The 17,818-nt window shown below is 45.8% G+C and overlaps 4 protein-coding genes across 4 annotated transcripts; 2 read left to right on the plus strand and 2 right to left on the minus strand.

The window, feature by feature from the left end:
- Positions 1–795: 795 nt before the first annotated feature.
- Positions 796–4,827, minus strand: LOC129582431 (ornithine decarboxylase-like). The gene is given in 6 exon segments (XM_055473943.1): positions 796–1,394; positions 1,646–1,780; positions 2,139–2,231; positions 2,233–2,693; positions 3,967–4,142; positions 4,509–4,827. Coding segments are annotated over 6 exon segments (1,332 nt in total). The 5' UTR covers positions 4,628–4,827; the 3' UTR covers positions 796–1,046.
- A 1,977-nt stretch (positions 4,828–6,804) lies between these two features.
- Positions 6,805–10,162, plus strand: LOC129582432 (galactosylceramide sulfotransferase-like; the record flags this gene model as incomplete). Its single annotated transcript, XM_055473945.1, has 2 exons — positions 6,805–6,986; positions 8,999–10,162. Coding segments are annotated over 2 exons (1,002 nt in total), but the record flags the coding sequence as incomplete, so codon positions are not given.
- LOC129582433 (beta-1,3-galactosyltransferase 5-like) lies at positions 8,258–12,434 on the minus strand. The gene is made up of 4 exons (XM_055473946.1): positions 11,998–12,434; positions 10,830–11,415; positions 10,528–10,739; positions 8,258–8,300 (listed from the first exon to the last, which is right to left on the minus strand). The coding sequence occupies exons 1-3, from the start codon at positions 12,386–12,388 to the stop codon at positions 10,604–10,606; spliced, it is 1,113 nt and encodes a 370-aa protein (XP_055329921.1). The 5' UTR covers positions 12,389–12,434; the 3' UTR covers positions 8,258–8,300; positions 10,528–10,603.
- A 2,432-nt stretch (positions 12,435–14,866) lies between these two features.
- Positions 14,867–16,012, plus strand: LOC129582434 (galactosylceramide sulfotransferase-like). Its single transcript, XM_055473947.1, has 2 exons — positions 14,867–15,103; positions 15,296–16,012. The coding sequence occupies exons 1-2, from the start codon at positions 14,867–14,869 to the stop codon at positions 16,010–16,012; spliced, it is 954 nt and encodes a 317-aa protein (XP_055329922.1).
- Positions 16,013–17,818: the final 1,806 nt, after the last annotated feature.

Raw genomic sequence — 17,818 nt, forward strand, 5'->3', positions numbered from 1 at the left:
TTTGCTGATGATGTTAGACTGTTCGCGTTACAGTACAGAATAAAATGACACTGTTCAACGGGAAACAAGAAAACCAGGCAAAAACGTTAATCCGTAAGCGCAGTAGTAATCCAGCTCAGCGGCTGGCCTGTCGATAGCTTCCGGTGCACGATGCTCTCCAAAAATCTTTCTGCCCGATCACGCGACGCTTTATGGAGCTGTAAGGTTCCTCCGTCACGATCACGTTAATCTCGTACACAGCCAAAGAAAGCCCGCTGCTAACGGGATCATCCGCCACCATACGGCGACATGTCGGAGCGATGCGTGGACGGGTCGGGAATCCTTCGGCACGTGCACGTAAGCGTAGATTGTCGTTGTATTGAGGTATTAACCGGTCAAGCTGGATTCGGCCAGCCTCATTAATTCACAGATTTGAATCGTTTTAATTAGCGTCCATTAGCGGAGGCATATACTGTATATATATCGGTATTGGCTGTTGTTTAATAAAAATTTATCTCCCGATTGCCGTAATCCACACAGAAACTTGTTAACTACCCATTTCAGGCAGAACTTCATGTAGCCAAATGCAGCCAAATACAGAGTATATGGGATTGAAATTATGCAATAAGCTCGGCATGATTTGTATACATGGGCGTGAAAACCGTGTGGGCGCGCAATATTCAGATGCCAGAGAAGTGGCGAATTTAACGGGACAAACCGTGCTTTTAAAATGGACAAAACACGGTCGTTTTAACAAGCGTAGCACGGAACTTTCACGAAGGATCGGCGGGCTCAACAGCGAATGTTTTTGCGGATGTACATGAACTGTTGCCATTTATGAAGCCATTTTCTTTACTAGTAGGCGGAACAACGCCCAATTAAACGCCCACATGCGCTACTACCCACAACAGTTTATCTGACAATCTGTAGGCGTGTATTCTCCGCCCTTGGAGCGCGGCGTACATTGCGTGGCAACATTAATGTTCTGCAGTAATTCAACACACAGCTACATTTGGCAGCAGAATAACATAGATAACAATAAATTCTAAAAAAGCTGAACTAGGCATTTAAGTGGGTATTAATGACAAGTGACCTTTGGACACGAGGACGACGGTCTTGGGCTGGGGGAAGCCGTTGAAGCCGCTGGCCAGCTCGTTGGTGTAGGCGCCCATATTGCGCAACTCCAGCCAGTCACCGGTGTGCGCTTCCGGCATGGAGAAGTCGCTGACCAGCTTGTCCAGACTGTCGCACGTCGGTCCGCACAACGTGACCTTGACCTTTTTCGGCTCGCTGGCGGGTGGGTGTGCCGGATGCACGCGGATGGTCGGCTGCAGGTGGAAGGTGGCGATGTCGCGGCAGGCGCCGTACAGGCCGTCGCTGAGGATGTACGTGTCTTGTTCTTGACCGTCGGCTTCCTATAATAAACATTTTTTATCTTTTTCTATAAATTACTTTTTTTTTAATTTTTGGAGTTCACTTATTTTTGATCATACATAGTTGTTTAGCTTTTCTTTAGATTTTTATTTTTATGGTATTTAAATTTCCAGTTTCTGTAGAGCTTTTCATTCATATATTTTTTTTCTTTACATATTTTTTATTTACTTACTTTTAAACGTTTTCGGTATGATTAATTCATCTTCTACACGAAATAACGTTATTAACGTACGGATTTGACTCCGATGACTGAAGTGAATAAGGACTGGGCGGTGGTCACCAAGTACTGTCCCGGTTCCGCCATAATTTCCACTCCGCTTTCCGGTGGGAAATGCTCGTCCAACGCTTTATTAATGGGCGCACAAAACTGGGAAAAATAAAGCTGAATATACATACGAGTAGAAGTACTGTCATTAACTTGTTATGTCTTGAATCAAAATATGAACCTTTAATTATTATCAATTCTGAAGTAGGTATAAACGCGTTCAATAAAATAAAAAATAACAACATACACGTATAAATAAACTGAAAGAAGTACTGTAAATAAACGTATTTTATAAAAAAAATATTAATCCTAAATTTTATAGAAACATTTTACGGAACTTTTTGTTCGTTTAAATAATAAAAAACAATTTAAAATACGATGAACATTGAACATACTTTAATTTAACAATGATATACTTTATGTAACGAATATCTTTTCCAGCATAAGAGCATGGTCTTACTTCGGGGAACGACATGGCCACCTTGCTAAGGACCCCCGGGAACCCTCCGCCAATATCCAGCACCCGCATCGGCTTCCCGACCTCTCCGCGCATAATCAAACACCTTCCGGCTCTCGGCGACGGCCTGGACGTAGGCGGCGGGATCACTGCTGCCACACCCCACATGGAACGCCACGCCCACCACCTCCAGGCCCAGCTGCCATGCGACACCGAGTAGCCGGCGCGCCGTGGCGGTGTCCACGCCGAAGCGGCCGCTCATGGGGATGGCGGCCGCCGGGTCACCGTAGCGCAGGCGCACCATCACCTGGGCGCCGGGGAAGAGGCGGTGCAGTTTGCGCAGCTCGTCCTCGCTGTCGAAGACGGTCAGGCGGAGGGCGTGGCGGCGGGCGTGGACGAGGTGGGAGGCGGCTTTGCAGGTGTTGGAGTAGACCAGGCGGGAGGATGGGACGCCGGTGGATAAGGCTTTCTGCATCTCGGATTTGCTGGCCACGTCGAAGCCGCAGCCGGCGGCGGCGACGACGCGCAGGATCGCCGCGCTGGAGTTGCATTTTACCGCTGTAGGAAAAAGATATATGGCTATCCTGTGGAGTTTATTAATCTTTATTTATCAATGTTTAAATTTCAATAACTGTACACCTGCGCAAGCATATATGTCTGTCAGTCTGTGTATTGCCTTTAGCTGGATAAAAATCCTTATTAAGTTTGATTTGTATTACTGTATACAGAGTACATAGACGTTTTCGCATTCCGGACGCTTTCACAATATTTGATTCGCGTACCGGGCAGCAGCGACACGTTCACCTCTGCGTCGTTCCACATAACAAATAAAAAAATTGATTACATGATAATTAGTGTTTTTAACTTTTTTTTCAAGCTTGTGAACGAGATTAATAAAAAATTTGGAAGATTTCTAACTATGTCGAACAGCGCAGAGAATACCGAGTGTCTGGTGCCTAGCACGCGAATCCATATTAATGTAAAAGTGCCCGGAATGTGAGTAATGTCCAAATATTAAATTAAATAAATTAACCAAGAAAAACGTTGTGCATACGACTACGTATGCACAAAATACGACACAATTTATTCAGTAAATTTGGTTATAATAATATACAAAGATAAACTATACAGAAACGTCAGGAAACAATGTCTGCAATATGCGCTGCAATAAGTAGAACTAGTCCGCCCATAATTAACTTAAGCAATTACGTAACGTAAATTAACGTAAAAAGTATTAATTTGTTAATTATAAAAAAATTATAACGTAAATTCTGGCAGCCGTTTTGCTGCTTGTACGATGAATCAGAAAACATGTTTCATAAGTCAGAAAGAGCCTCGTTCAGTTTTGAAAACATCAGATGCAGTATGCAAGTGACCTGCTGAAAGGTCACCGCAGCAAAACGTGCGGAATAATAATATTATTCGTTTGTTAACCGATTTGTATTTACAGCAGTGCCGTAATATACGGTATTGTACACATAATGATCGCTTAAAATACGTAATCTTCAAATTACTTTTAACAATGAAAAGCAGAAACATAATTACCAGCGTTACGTAATTGATAGTCTGCATTTAGAGGTGGTGAAAAAATCGCTGCGTTCTCTTTAACAATTATTAAATATTGCCTGGATTTTATCGCTCCTTTAAAAAATTTCAAAACCTTAATGTTAAAGTTGTTTATTATTATTTATTGTTTATTGTACGGCAGGCAGGTAACCCATTAAAGTGTAGAATGTTTTATAAAAATACTCTCTAAAAATAAATAATCTTATGTCAGTAGCATATACGTATATAGCATTTTTTCTACTGTATGAGTGATGCGGTCAACTACCGTAAAATAGTCCGACACGCGGCATACAGCGCTTCCACTGGTTGATCTTCTCCAGCACATCATCCAGATCCAGCACGTAGAACGACTCATCCAGCCGGCGCCGAATGCGCTCGTTGAGAATATCCGCGACAATATCCTGCTTCTTCACGCCTTCCTCCACCACGACCACCTCCATACTATACACACAAAGGTCACGCGTTATTTCTCAGCGACAGCCGTTCTCTTAACTAGGCGAGTATGCTGCATTAATATTCTTATGTACGTAACCGCCGCTATATATGCCACAGTGAATGTTAAGCTGAATAACCGTAACGATGATAATTCGTTTTTTCTTAATTATTTTTTGTAGTGGAGACGCCGGAGGCGACGCGCGCCACTTGACACACGGCCATTGTCGACACTGTCCATCAGTATTGTCAGCGATAAAGCGATGCTGACAGGAGCCCCGTGTAATTACCGGGCGCAGTTGTTTGTCCATTTAAGCGGCTGTTGTTTATAAAAAATTAATTATGTTTCCATGTCTTCATTGATCAACAACTCACGTGCGATAATTAAGCGGCCGCAGCTGGTCACTCTGCCGTTTTCGGGGACGCAGCATGACTGGCACGTATGAGTTAGGGATTAGCCGATACTTCCGGTTACAGGGGAGTTTATTCTCCATTGAACAATCGTTTAGATACGCAACAGGCGGCGAACTGCAGGGTGCCGGGCTAATTAACCGTGTCACTCAATCCGAACGATATCGCTGCTTCACGCTGAAGTGCACTTCATACTAATAAACATGTCAACCGTCAAGAATATTATTTGGCAATAATTACAATAAGAAACCTAAGAAGTCTAAGAAAACTTCACGCTCGATTTTCTGGCTGTATATACGTATTATACTCATATTACTGCACTGGCATCTTGAGCATTTATACGAATTTCAGTCCGGCTGGTATCGTTAATATTGCCCTGCCGGCACTGACAGTCTGTTAAGTAGCCGGACAAGAATTAACACCGGGTCGGTAATTAATGGTTTCTAATGGGTATGGTGATTTTCCCAATGAGCTAATCATAAACAGTAATTTGTTATTTGTTTTCTCCCGACACCATGTCTCTCATCACTGTAACGAACGATTAACGAGCGTGTCTACGGTCGGATCCTACTAGGCTGTTACTATAGTCATATTAATTTGTTATCTTGCCCATGGGAAGCAAATTAACGGGAAGTCCAATAAGTGTTTACTATTTTTCAGAAAACAAATTGCATTATGGGCCGATCTTCTTCAAATTATTTTGCATGTAAACGCAAATATGCAACACCAAGACTTTCGGTACGAGATATGCAACACCAAGACTCGTACACCGAATTGCGTTTAAACTTTTAGAGTTTCCTTAACAGCCAAGATTGGCCCAAGCAGGTTTTTGAGTTACGGTTGTAAGAAAATTCCAAAAAATTTAAATGCATTCAGGTGTACCAAACGTCTCAATATGGACCGATCTCATATAAATTTTGCATGTAGTCGCACATGTCCATGAAGATCGTTTTTACGCCGAACCAGAGTTGCACCTTGTTTTCTGAAATTTTAAAATGATTCCAACAAATGTTAATGTTCATCCTAATATTAGAAAGAATTTGTAGAACTAAAGTGGTAGAATGGTAAAGTGGTAGAATGGGAATTTGGTACCATGTACCGGGCCACTTCCTTTCAAAGTAAAAGGACAAGCTACGGTTGTTGTGAGCTCCGTACCTTTTCAACCGAAAACATTGCGGCTGTTTTTCTATGTATAATTTGTAATTATATAAAGGTCACCCCGGCGCATCAGCGCACACTGCCCGCAAATGCTGGATATACTGGTGTGTTCGTTCACCAGCAAGGGAATTAATCACTTACACCTACCGATGTAGATTCTGTGTAAAGTGTACATACGAGTACGCAGTGAACCGATACCGTTTCTTTCTTTGGTACCGCATTCAGATGCGCACTGCGATGGTGCGGTGACGTATATACAAGCGTAACTTCAACGCAGCACAAAGTGATTACTGATCACGCTGTTTAATTAGGCCACACTGAACAGCTGAACTGCTGTAGAGAGTAATTAAACCGTTTTAATCGTCAGCGGATGATACGCTGCATGAACACACCCCGGCTGCCGTGTGCGTGCACAAAGAAACACGAGAAAGGTTTCGTTGGCAGTTAACAGTACGTCTGACGTAGAACGCCCAGTTTCTGCTAAAATTTCCACTGGTAACCGGCTAGCGCTGCGCGTAACGCCCGGTTGGCCAGTGCGATTAACTGTTGCCGAAGCGGTTTTTCCTGCTGGCGTCGTTAATTATTCGCGGTATACGTAGATGAACACTAGCGCGGCTACACGTGCACCATATAAGAATTGCGTCACTGTTCATGCGTTTGATTGGCAAGAATTAGGACGCTTATTTATTCACCTAAATTATTATACAAAACAGTACTGTGAGGAGATAAGCGGCTCATGTACAGATACAGCGACTAAGTCTTTCAAAGGATTTCAACGTATCGCGCCGTGGTGCAGTGGTACTGCCTACGCGGATCTAACGACGTAGCCGGGCTTCGATTCCCCATCGGTGCATTTTTCAGCCGTTTCTCGGTTTCCAGTGGATGGCGCCCTGCTTAGAGTACCACACAACTACCTAAGCCACTAACGTACATCTGATCTACCTAAGCCACTGTTCGACCTTGGGGTTGCCTGCTTTTCTCCTGTAATAATAACAACAAAATGGTAAATACAGCCGGAATTCAGAGTCCCGGTCGGATATGAGTATCGTGCGCCGCTGGATCCTCACACTGACCACGGTCTTTCACCTAACGGCCCTGTCCGTGCTCCTCACCCATCACCACCCGTCAGCGGAGACGTCGCCCTCGTCAACCGCCGTCCACCACTGCACGCCCCGCCGCAACATGGTTCCTCCTGAAGACGCACAAATGCGCCAGCAGCGCTGTGCAGAATATCTTCCTTCGCTACGGCCACACCCACAACCTGACCTTTGCCCTACCCTACCGGTATGTTTCTACTACGTATTTACAACTTTGTCCAGTAATATCCATCGTAAAGGTACAGATAGCATGTATTTACAAGCTGGTCCGGAGATAGAGCACGATAGAGAACAGCGAACAATGTAAATTCATGGGTTACGCCAAACAACATACTACGCCACGACAAGCCACACTCTTTAAACACGTAACATGCTTTTGGCTGGCTGGTGGCTTGGTACATGCCATATATTTTAATGAGTATAATCGTAATTGCCTGTGACCAGAAAACAGTCGATGCAGTAAGGGACAATCTAACTGCGGAGCGCATTTACGCATTGTGGTAGACGTAGTGTAGTGGCGTTAACAGGCGTGCTAGGCGTTAACATCGCGCTTATTATGCGCTAGCTGTTCTGTATCGTGCTCTAACTCCGGACCGGCTTGTAGCGCGCAAGTTGCGTTATGAACGATTGTCATTACACTACGTCTGCCAGAAAGACACAGTGTTATTCTAATATCGCATAGGTAATTATCGCATTACAGTAGCCAGCTTTTAATGGAAGATATCTCACCAGTCTACCGGAAATGTTTTGGTTAATTCAGAAAATTTTTTATTTTTTTGTTTGATTTTATGAGATAAACCTTGCCACACCTAGACTACAAATCTCCTTAATAATCTTCTTAATAATGTCATTCTCCTTAATAATTATTTTTTATTGTCCTCTTACCGTCTTTGCGCCGGTCGCCTCCGGGTATGGCGATTACGGAGAATCAGTTATCAACCAAAAAAATTTTCCAATAGCCTGGTAAGATATTTCCGTTGATAAAGTCTGGCTACTGTAGAGTGATAATGATAATAATAACAATGAATCTCACACGGAACTCTCTAACTGAAGTTTAATCCGAATAACACCCGGCACAAAGATGCTGCCGGCCGCGCCGATGACCTTTTATAAAACTCCCTTATATATAATAATTATTGGCTGATCCGCATAGGAAACGTACAGTATTTTAGCATGGATGAGAGCAGAATCGGGTCGATCTAATTTCCATATAATCATTTTCCGTGGATTTTACGTAGAATTTGTAATTGTAACAATACCGCTACACACGAAGGAGAAACGGTATGCCACGAGAAATTATAATGCAATCAGCTATCAATGATACATGTTGCTCATCCATTATCTATTACAAGCACGTACCGGTATATCCCAGCGTGCGCCTGTTTTGTTTCCAGTCCGCGGTTCTTCTCTTATGCCGCAACAATCAGCAACCATAACGGTTGAGATCAATGGAGAATTGCGTGCATGTTTCGACTGCCAATTAATCTGGAAGCGCAATTTCCTGCGAATAGTAATTAACATTATCGAAAATATTATTAATATTTTTATTAAATTATTAATAATACATATAATTTAATAAATATTATATATATTTCTGTTAATTTTATTCATAAATGCATGCAGTGTATATGGTATAAATGAGTACCGTAATTATCGAATCTGAAGCCCCCCCCGTAATTCGAGCCCACCTAAGGTCGTTTGAAAGTTATAAGCCCCCCCCCCCCGAAATAGAGGCCCATGGGCTTAATTAAATACCGTAAAGCCCATGTTAAGAAATGCCAAAAAGCTGGTTTGAAAAATTGAAGCCCCGCCCCCTCAAATACAAGCCCATGCCCGTAATTGGAGCCCATGGGTCGTCTGAAATATTTGTAACCCTGGGCTTCTAATTCGATAATTACGGTATGTCACCAGCACGTACCACGTACCGTCAAAATTATCAGTTTTTTAGTGCAATAAACCCTGATAATATGCAAGCTTCTATGAAAACACTAATTATCACGAAATCAATTGTATGAAAAGTTTTTGCCATGTGGACCAACAGAACAACAAAAGGATAGCGTGTTTCTGGTGTCCGGTACGCCAATTTCTATTGTGAAAATGTCCAGGCACAGAGGTCGAAGTATTAATATGTTAGAACCGTTAACTGTCAGTGTTTTACTGCTGGCTGGAAATGATGCGCATGTCGAATACCGTTTACAGGCGGCAGATAAACTATTTCCACCCGCTGGAGGCCTTCCATCCTGCCATGGCACTACCACTGGAAGCACCCTCCTCTTCCTACAATATCCTGTGCCATCACACCCGCTACTCCCCGGCCCTCGCCGCCTTCATGCCGCCGGACACCGTCTACATCACCATCCTCCGAAAACCAGCCGCCTTGTTCGAGTCCGCCTACAGCTTCTTCAACCTGGCCAAACGCTTCGGCGCCAATCTCACCACCTTCCTCCAGCACCCCCGAAAATACTACACCTTCCGCACGAACACCATCTGGAGCCGGTTCGGCCGCAATCCCGCCATGTACGACGCCGGGTTGGAGGTCCGCCACTTCGACAACGACACGGCCATTGCAGCGAAGATCCGGGAAATGGACGAGCGGTTCGACCTGGTAATGCTGGCGGAGGAGATGGAGGCGTCGCTGGTGCTGCTGCGGGAGCTCCTCTGCTGGGAGTGGCAGGACGTTGCGACCTTTCGGGTCAACGCCCGTCCACCGGCCATGCTCACCGCACTGACCGAAACGGAGGTGGAGAAGATTAACGAGTGGAACCACGCCGATACGTTGCTGTATGAGCACTTCCGCCGGAAGTTCCAGGAGCGGAAGGTGCGGTTTGGGGCGGAGCGGTTGGCCGCGGAAGTGAAGATCTTGAAAAGCGTCACCGATTACTGGCGGAGTGAATGTCGGGGAGCATTGGTCAGTAGGGATGAGAAGGCCGTGACCACGTGCCTGAACCTCCAGCGACACGAAATAATCTACACGGATCTGTTGCGCGCTCGGCAGCATCCACTCCGACATCGCCATTAACATACGCTGCCGGTAGCGCGTTTTTCTGCGGAAGCCGTCACAAGTCGTCACTGCATGCAGCAATCAGATCGTATCATACCGAAGCGGCCACCACTGACACCATTGCGGCTGCATTTAAAAATGGGATAATCAGAGAAATGTACGAGTATAAATGTATTTGTGATGTTTTGGGTGCTAGTATTAACCATGACTGTGCTAGTATTAATTACCAGTGATGTTTATGTGATGTTTTGTTCGTGTTTGGTTTTTAAAATAATGTTAAGTAGTGTTCCGCGAATACACCCTACTCTCCCCAGTATTGTTTTTACTAATACGGCCAAATAAATGGCAGTATAAGAGCTGTTTAACGCATTCGATCACTATGTAATTACATTAACAATCCTGGTTGCTGGTTGCATACATTAATCTACTGAGTCTCGCTTTGGGAGATGAAGTTAGAGATACAGTTTATATCTATATCTGTGCAAGAGATTGGGTGTGACTAGCTTTAAGCTAAGAGAAAGTTCGTTCTGTTTTGTTGATTAAACATTTGGGAATTTCCTGAGTGCGTCTAGGTTGCGGTAAATTTCGTTAGGGTACAGACCGTGTAGTATACGTTTGCGCCTATCGGAAACAGGAGTTTGTGTATTGTCGTGATGTGTGTGTATGATGATTCATACACAGCGCTTTTCATACTTATCCTTAACACGCTACTAAGTATTGTACTAACATCTGTTGAATAGTACAGGTAGTTTGTACATGTGTCCGTGTTGTATGTAATACACAGATACGTATCCGGAATATCACTATAACCGCTCGGCGCTCATGGACTCCAGAGCGTTTCCCACTCCCGCAACTGCGGACCGGTTGGTCATCCGGTGTGTTGTCGCGACAGCGATTCCCGCATAGTATATCAGTACACGGCGTTTTTTCACCCCTAAACTGTATAAAACGAAGACCCATGCAAACATATTAACACATCAGTTGCAGGTACTGCGGGAACCTGAACACTCCGCGTTCCATAGAACGTACAGATCCTTCTGTCCCATTTTGTGTATGGCTGTATACTTGTCCTTTAAGCACGACTGTGCTACCGCCATCGTTTTCGTCTTCTGCGTTATCCCGGTGATATGCCGCAACGGAATCCCACTGGAGTTCGCCACTAATCCGGTGACGTAGACATCGTCAAGAAAACTATAAGGAATAACTAGGCTGGCGTATAAGACCTTCCCCAATAACCGTGTCGGCGCGATTATCAAGAATCCCCAAATGTACACGGGATACCGGTCCTGGCGGTACTCTTCCCGCGGCGAATAGTACTTCCCATTGGGGTTCCGCTGCGGGAACCACGCATCGTTGAGGATCTCCTGCGCGTACACATGTCCGTAGAACGCATCAGGCGATTGGTTCTTCAGGGTGTCGTACAGTTTGGGAATGTTGAGATACGCATCGTCATCCACCCGGGCCACGAACGTGGAGGACGGGCAGTAGGCCGCGCACCACTGGTACATGTGCAGCGTCTGAAGTGTTACATGGTACCAAGTTCGGGTACATCCACGAAACCTTTCGCTTTCTGTAAGGTCTTTAATACCACTTCTTGCTAGCGCACTTTGGCGCACTCCTCAGCACTTTTTGCATTGTATTATGACATTCTGTAGCCAAATGATATGTATACACCAGCGTAAAAACCGTTTGTGCGCGCAACATTCGGGTTAGAAAGTTTCGGCTAAACACCTACAGGGGTTTCAGGAGCCTCATTATGGACCGATCTTCTTTCGAACTTTGCAAATAAACGCATATTACGATGTAAGGTCATCCTTACCCCGAACCCTGGTTACACTACCTTTCAAATTTTAAAAGGACTTCCACAATATTTCCTCAATTTTTGGAATTCATTTTGAAACTTGTACACAGTTACAGAACCCTGGTTCGTGAGCAAGACCGATCTGCATACGCATGCGCATTTTCATGCAGAATTGGAAAAAGACCGGCTCACAGAGAGACTTTTGGTACACCTGATTGCATTTAAACTTTTTAGAATTAATGCAGCCATAATTCCCGAACTGTTTTCTAGCCAATATACTGTAAACAAACATTTGGCTACGAATTGTCACAAAAACATGCAAAAAAGTGTTTGAGAGTGCGGAAAAGCGAAATTTCCCGAGCATGCACAAGAATTTGGTACCATGTACCGAGTCACTTGCCTTGATTGTCGAACTGCGGAAGGTATCATCGAACTGGTTGGATTGCAAAAGGTCACCATGCTCCCGGGCTTCTTCGTCCAGATGCTGTTGCGTGCTGTGGGAATGCACCCGTCCCAGCATGAACAACAGACGGGTGCGGCACGCCGCTCCGGCCAGGGACCCCCAGGTGCGCCGGATCATGGCCCGGACGCCGGCGTTCCGCGGCGCCGTGATCACCGCGACCACGAGGAACGTGTCCGGCGCACAGGGTTGCGGAGAACTCTTATACTGCTGCTGCACAGATCCGGGGTCCACAGCGAATATTCCGGGATCGGCAAGAGCCGGGTTCTGGGTTCTCCGGTTTTCAACGAGAACCACATAGTGTCTCTGCGAATCCAGCAATAGCATACAGGATACGAGGAACGCGAGCAACAGTGTAATGCATAAGGACCACTTGGAATTCTTTCGGGTACTCCACACTGTGGGTCGCCGCACACGCCACATGACGTTCTCATGATGAAGAAAAGCTAGCGCTCTTTGAGCGCAAGAACTATTTAAACAGTTGGATTACATGGAAAACGTTTCTTCGTGCCCTCAAACAGGTTATGGTTACCGCCTTGCGTTGATACCTTGATACGCCTTCGTTGTCTGAACGGTGCCAATGTTGTCGGTGGTCGGTTACGCCTACTGATTATACGAGTGTAGGAGCACAGAAAACAGCAGCCTAAACTCGCGTGACGGGTGTAGCGGCCACACATTTGTGACATCACTAGCATGACCCGTTGACACGAAAAACAAAGGGTAATTGGCTATGTGCGTAATGTGCCTTGTCGGATCTGTAATTAGTCATGGGTGAGTAATCATACGAGCAAACTGCGTCTCTTGATGACGTTGAAACAATACTAACTACCTACAAATCAGGATACAGTGCTTAGCTAACGTAATTATCGATATGAAATCCCGGGATCATAGATATGTGAAATGTCTCTCTGGAGACGGGGCTGCTGTTCTTCGAAATGATTTTATTGGCATGGACTACTGAATTTTGCATAATGAGGAATGCATCTGTTAAGTAGTTGCGTGTTTTACACAATTCTCATATCTGGACTCCATGGTTGTAGACGTTTTGGAGAAGGTTTCAGTCAGATTGGTGAGGACGAAAGTACTGCGCGGGATGGTGATTTTACGATTAATCCGTTACCTTTCCAAAAGTCTAAAACTGTGTTACCGCACTAACGTAATCAAGGCAAAAAACACGAATCATTACTCCTGGTTAACCGTGAATACTCTGTAATGAGACACCACGAGGACGTTGTTGTAGCCTCTGGATTGGCCGGGAATGATCAGTGTCCGATGTTGTTTTTCTTGGCAGTTGGCAATGTTACTCTAACCAGGCTAGCGTCACAGGCCCCTCTCTCAGAAAAACTTCATTTTTTGCAGGATTGCAGAGTAACACTAGGGTATGCTTAAAAAAACAATTTCATCTGCCATGGTCAGCAGGGCGTACAAACAGAATTTAGAAGTTACAAACTTGTTATGTTATAGCCTATGGCCAATGCATTGCTTCGTACTTTAAGCACATTTACGAATTAATACGAACCACTTGAATGCGCTATCGTACGAGGCCTATGTGTGTCCAATATTCCCCGTTAACCGTTTTTGTTTCTGAAGCGGCCTGTACGTGGTACTTAACAATATTTTGTAATTTTATAAGTACCACGTACAGGCCGCTTCAGTTATTTTGTAATAATTTAGTAATAATTTATTTGTGGTTTGTATTAAATCGTAAATGTGCTTAAAGTACGAAGCAATGCATTGGCCATAGGCTATAACATAGCAAATTTTAAACTTCTAAATTCTGTTTGGCCACGCCCTACTGACCATGGCAGATGAAACTATTTTTTTAAGCATACCCTAGTGTTACTCTGCAACCCTGCAAAAAATGAAATTTTTCTGAGAGGGGGGCCGGTGACGCTGCCCTGGTAAGCTGTTCTTGTATGACTTACCAGTGAGAATACTCGTACTGTTTTTAGCAGAGAATGATTTGGTAATTAAATTCCGAATAATACGCTTTAATGGCAAAGAGCGCCATTAGGAAAATGTCACCACTGATGTTCGGCGTATGACACACCGCTGCCGGATCCGGCATGCGTGACATTTTGGGCCAGGCTCAGTACAGACGTGTCCGGTGTGGGGACAAGATCATCCGCGGCTGTAGATTCCCTGCTTTAACAGCATCCGCGGCTTCTCTCGTGGTATGCTCTGGCGACTGCTTGAACTGAGTGCAACTGTGACGTATTAACAAGCGTAATCCACACACACAGAACGTGGTATAGAACGCGGGCTAAGTAGACCACATCAACGCATGAGCAGTGTAGTGAGCAACTGCGTTGTTTAAGCGTCAACCGGTGTTGTTACGCAACTTACGCTGCATGGACACACACACACACACACACACCCCGGCTCTGACGCAGCTGCAAGTGTACGTGCGTAGCTCCGAGATGCATCGGTACACCCGTACACAGAAAGATTTCGTGAGCACCCATTCAGCATACACGTAGTATACAGTTTCTGCCCAGGGTGTTATTGACACAGAGCGTGACACACCTGACTAATCAGTGAGATTAACGACCACCCGAGCGGTTTCTCCGGTTCGCGGTCTTAATTACACGTTAATCAGTATAAGACATTGAAAGGCTAACCGAGTATGCGCATCAGCCGACATGCAACTGCGTCACACTTTTATACGTTCTAATGCAGTGGATTTAATCGGTTGGAAGGTTTTAATTAAGCTCTTATATTTTTTTTACATCTAAATGTCTTACCCGGCCGGCCGCACGGTAAGCACAGCTGGAAGCGCGTGTTCCAGAGCGCGGTTTGGTGATAATGCGCCGTTATGCCTTCTCGCTGACCACGGTCTTTTACCTAACGGCGCTGTCCCTCCTCTTCGTCTACCATCAGCACCACCCTTCAACGGTTGCACCGACCGCCCACCACTGCACGCCCCGGCGCAACATCGTCCTCCTGAAGACGCACAAATGCGCCAGCAGCGCTGTGCAGAATATCTTCCTCCGCTACGGACACACCCACAACTTGACCTTTGCCCTACCCTACCGGATACCGGTATGTAATATATACATACTACACTAAAAGCAAATGTACGGCGGACGCATTTTTGCACCGGCGGACAGTTTGTCCGGCTTAACGACAAAAGCGTTGGGAGGACGGTTTTGCCGGTAACGCGTGTGCTTGTAACGGTTAATGCCTTGACGACCCCATAAAGCATGCATTTACACGTTTGTACGCTACAGGCAGCGCGTCAACTATTTCCACCCACTGGAAGCCTTCCATCCCTCCATGGCACTACCACTGGACGCCCCCTCCTCGGCCTACAACATCCTGTGCCACCACACCCGCTTCTCCCCGGCCCTTGCCGCCCTCATGCCGCCGGACACCGTCTTCGTCACCATCCTCCGCCAACCGTCCGCCCTCTTCGAATCCGCCTTCAGCTTCTTCAACCTGCCTAAGCGCTTCGGCGCCAACCTCACCACCTTCCTCCAGGATCCTGAGCGCTACTTCACCTTCCGCCCCACCATCGTCTGGAGCCGGTTCGGCCGTAACCCCGCCATGTATGATGCCGGGTTGGAGGTCACCGACTACGACAACGACACGGCCATCGCAGCGAAGATCCGGGAACTGGACGCGCGGTTCGATCTGGTGATGCTGGCGGAGGAGATGGAGGCGTCGCTGGTGCTGCTGCGGGAGCTCCTGTGCTGGGAGTGGCAGGACGTCGTGACCTTTCGGGTCAACGCCCGTCCGCCCGCCATGGTCACCGCCTTGACGGAAACGGAGGTGGAGAAGATTAACGAGTGGAATCACGCCGATACGTTGCTGTATGAGCACTTCCGCCGGAAGTTCCAGGAGCGGAAGGCACGGTTTGGAGCTGAACGGTTAGACGCGGAAGTGAAGACGTTAAAAGGTCACCGAACATTGGCGGAAAATGTGTCGGGGACCATTGGGCAACTTGGATGAGGAGACTGTAACAACGTGCCTGAATCTGCAGCGAAACGAACTCATCTACACGGATTTGTTGCGTGGCCGGCAACATCCTGACAAACATCCCTATTTTGCGAGGCAGTTGCCGGGTGCCGTCAAAAATATTGTGTTATAGTTTTTGACATTAGAAACACAATTTAAAAGGTTGTGGTGTGTGGAGTTAGGAAAGTTGCGTGATTTGGGCAAAGCGGAATAAAATAAAAGGTCACAATGTGGCCAAATCTGAAGCTCGAGTATGCCAGTGTACCTGTATCGGGACGCCAGAAACAAGAGGTTATGAAGATCGAATAAAGATATTTTTATTACATTTAAGCATATAGTGTCCCCTTAGTTTCTAAAAGGAAACACAAACTGGTCATTTTTTCCCCGGCGGTATCGTTACTTTACTCAGTACACAAAAAGAGAGTGATCAATGAATTGCAGCTGAAATTATTATTTTCAGTTCTCTTCGCTTAATCATCTTTCGTTTGTTCTCGATAAGATCCGCCCTACAACGATTACGCAAAGTCGTTATAGCATTACGATTCAGGATCGCTATATGGCTGGATCCCTGTACGCCACGACCCCAATCCAACCGTATCGGCCACAGAACTACCGCTTTCTTAAAACAGCGCATGCATTAGTCTTGCGATAATGAAGGGAAACGCTGCCGCAGTTTTAGGCACTTTGCCGGGCAGAAGTAAAATTGCGGAAGGGAGTGATTTTGGTTGTTTTTGGAACTTGTAACCGTAGTATGTAATCATTGTTGTTAAACACGAAGGAGACCAATTAAACATTACACGTGTGACGTATCGGCCACTGTTATCGCGGATCGAGGTCTCCGCTCGCCCCGCTCATTCGCCGCAGCGGAAGTTATGCAAGGGTGCCTCGACGTTCAACTCAGAGACCGTCCTTAATAACTTCCGCTGTGGCTCGAACCCCTGATCGATTCTCAAGGTATCGCGCGCATACCGGCTGTCGATAACACATCCCACGATCGACACCGCTTCGCCGACAATCCCAACCCAGATACAACACACATGGGTGGGTGCTGATTGCGGTTACAACTGAAAGCGCTGGTGTTCGACTTAATCCAGCAGGATAACGGCAAAAGTTTCAATGCAGAGGCCGAACTTTCAATATCGATTATTGTGGCGAACGTTTAATTGTGAAAATGACCGGACAACTGCTAAATGAACTCAAGACCTGAAGGCTACAGCCGCCAGCTCTGTCAAGCAAAGTGCAAACTGAACAATCATCGGAGCAGACAATTATGTATACGATAAGAATTATTATTAGGAATGGAATCAGAGTGAGCGATCGAATCGGTGTTGCAAAGCAGCGGTATATACGAGGCAACAACAACAACAACTCGTATAAGCAGCAAGTGACGAGCCAGACAAGGCATATCAGATGGAATGAGCGGGCATATATCGCCCTTATCACTCAGTAGCGAGCGAGGATATCGCATGCACATCAGAGCAACCGTGGCTACCGGGGGTATCGGGGCAAAAATCTTCTATGAGAGGAACCATAATTTGTGCTACTATATTACAAGTCGCATCCGGACAACTGGGTTTGCTGCACTGAAATTTGACATGCGACATTCCGCCGCGAAGACACCACGCTGCAGAAAATAGTGGCACCTCCGTCTGGGACATATGGCTTGAGACATTTGACCTTTGCCACACTTCGCCGCAAAACGAACACCACGCTCTTCGCTTTCACAGTTTTTTGTTTCTTTTTTTTCAAACGCTTCTTAGGTTTTCTTAGGTTTCTTACAATTTTCTTAGGTTTCTTAGG

The sequence above is a fragment of the Paramacrobiotus metropolitanus genome, unplaced genomic scaffold (assembly GCF_019649055.1).
Source record: "Paramacrobiotus metropolitanus isolate TYO unplaced genomic scaffold, Prichtersi_v1.0 Parri_scaffold0000007, whole genome shotgun sequence".
NCBI classification, from domain to species: domain Eukaryota; kingdom Metazoa; phylum Tardigrada; class Eutardigrada; order Parachela; family Macrobiotidae; genus Paramacrobiotus; species Paramacrobiotus metropolitanus.

Excerpts from the sequence above, each read along its gene's own strand:
- LOC129582434 (XM_055473947.1), top strand. The coding sequence starts at position 14,867 with ATGCGCCGTTATGCCTTCTCGCTGACCACGGTCTTTTACCTAACGGCG. Across the intron at positions 15,104-15,295 it reads CCCTACCCTACCGGATACCG|CGCGTCAACTATTTCCACCC; the intron begins GTATGTAATATA and ends CGCTACAGGCAG.
- LOC129582433 (XM_055473946.1), bottom strand. The coding sequence starts at position 12,388 with ATGCTATTGCTGGATTCGCAGAGACACTATGTGGTTCTCGTTGAAAAC. Across the intron at positions 11,416-11,997 it reads CAGTTCGACAATCAAGGCAA|TGCGCCAAAGTGCGCTAGCA; the intron begins GTGACTCGGTAC and ends AGTGCTGAGGAG. Across the intron at positions 10,740-10,829 it reads AAAATGGGACAGAAGGATCT|TTTAGGGGTGAAAAAACGCC; the intron begins GTACGTTCTATG and ends CGTTTTATACAG.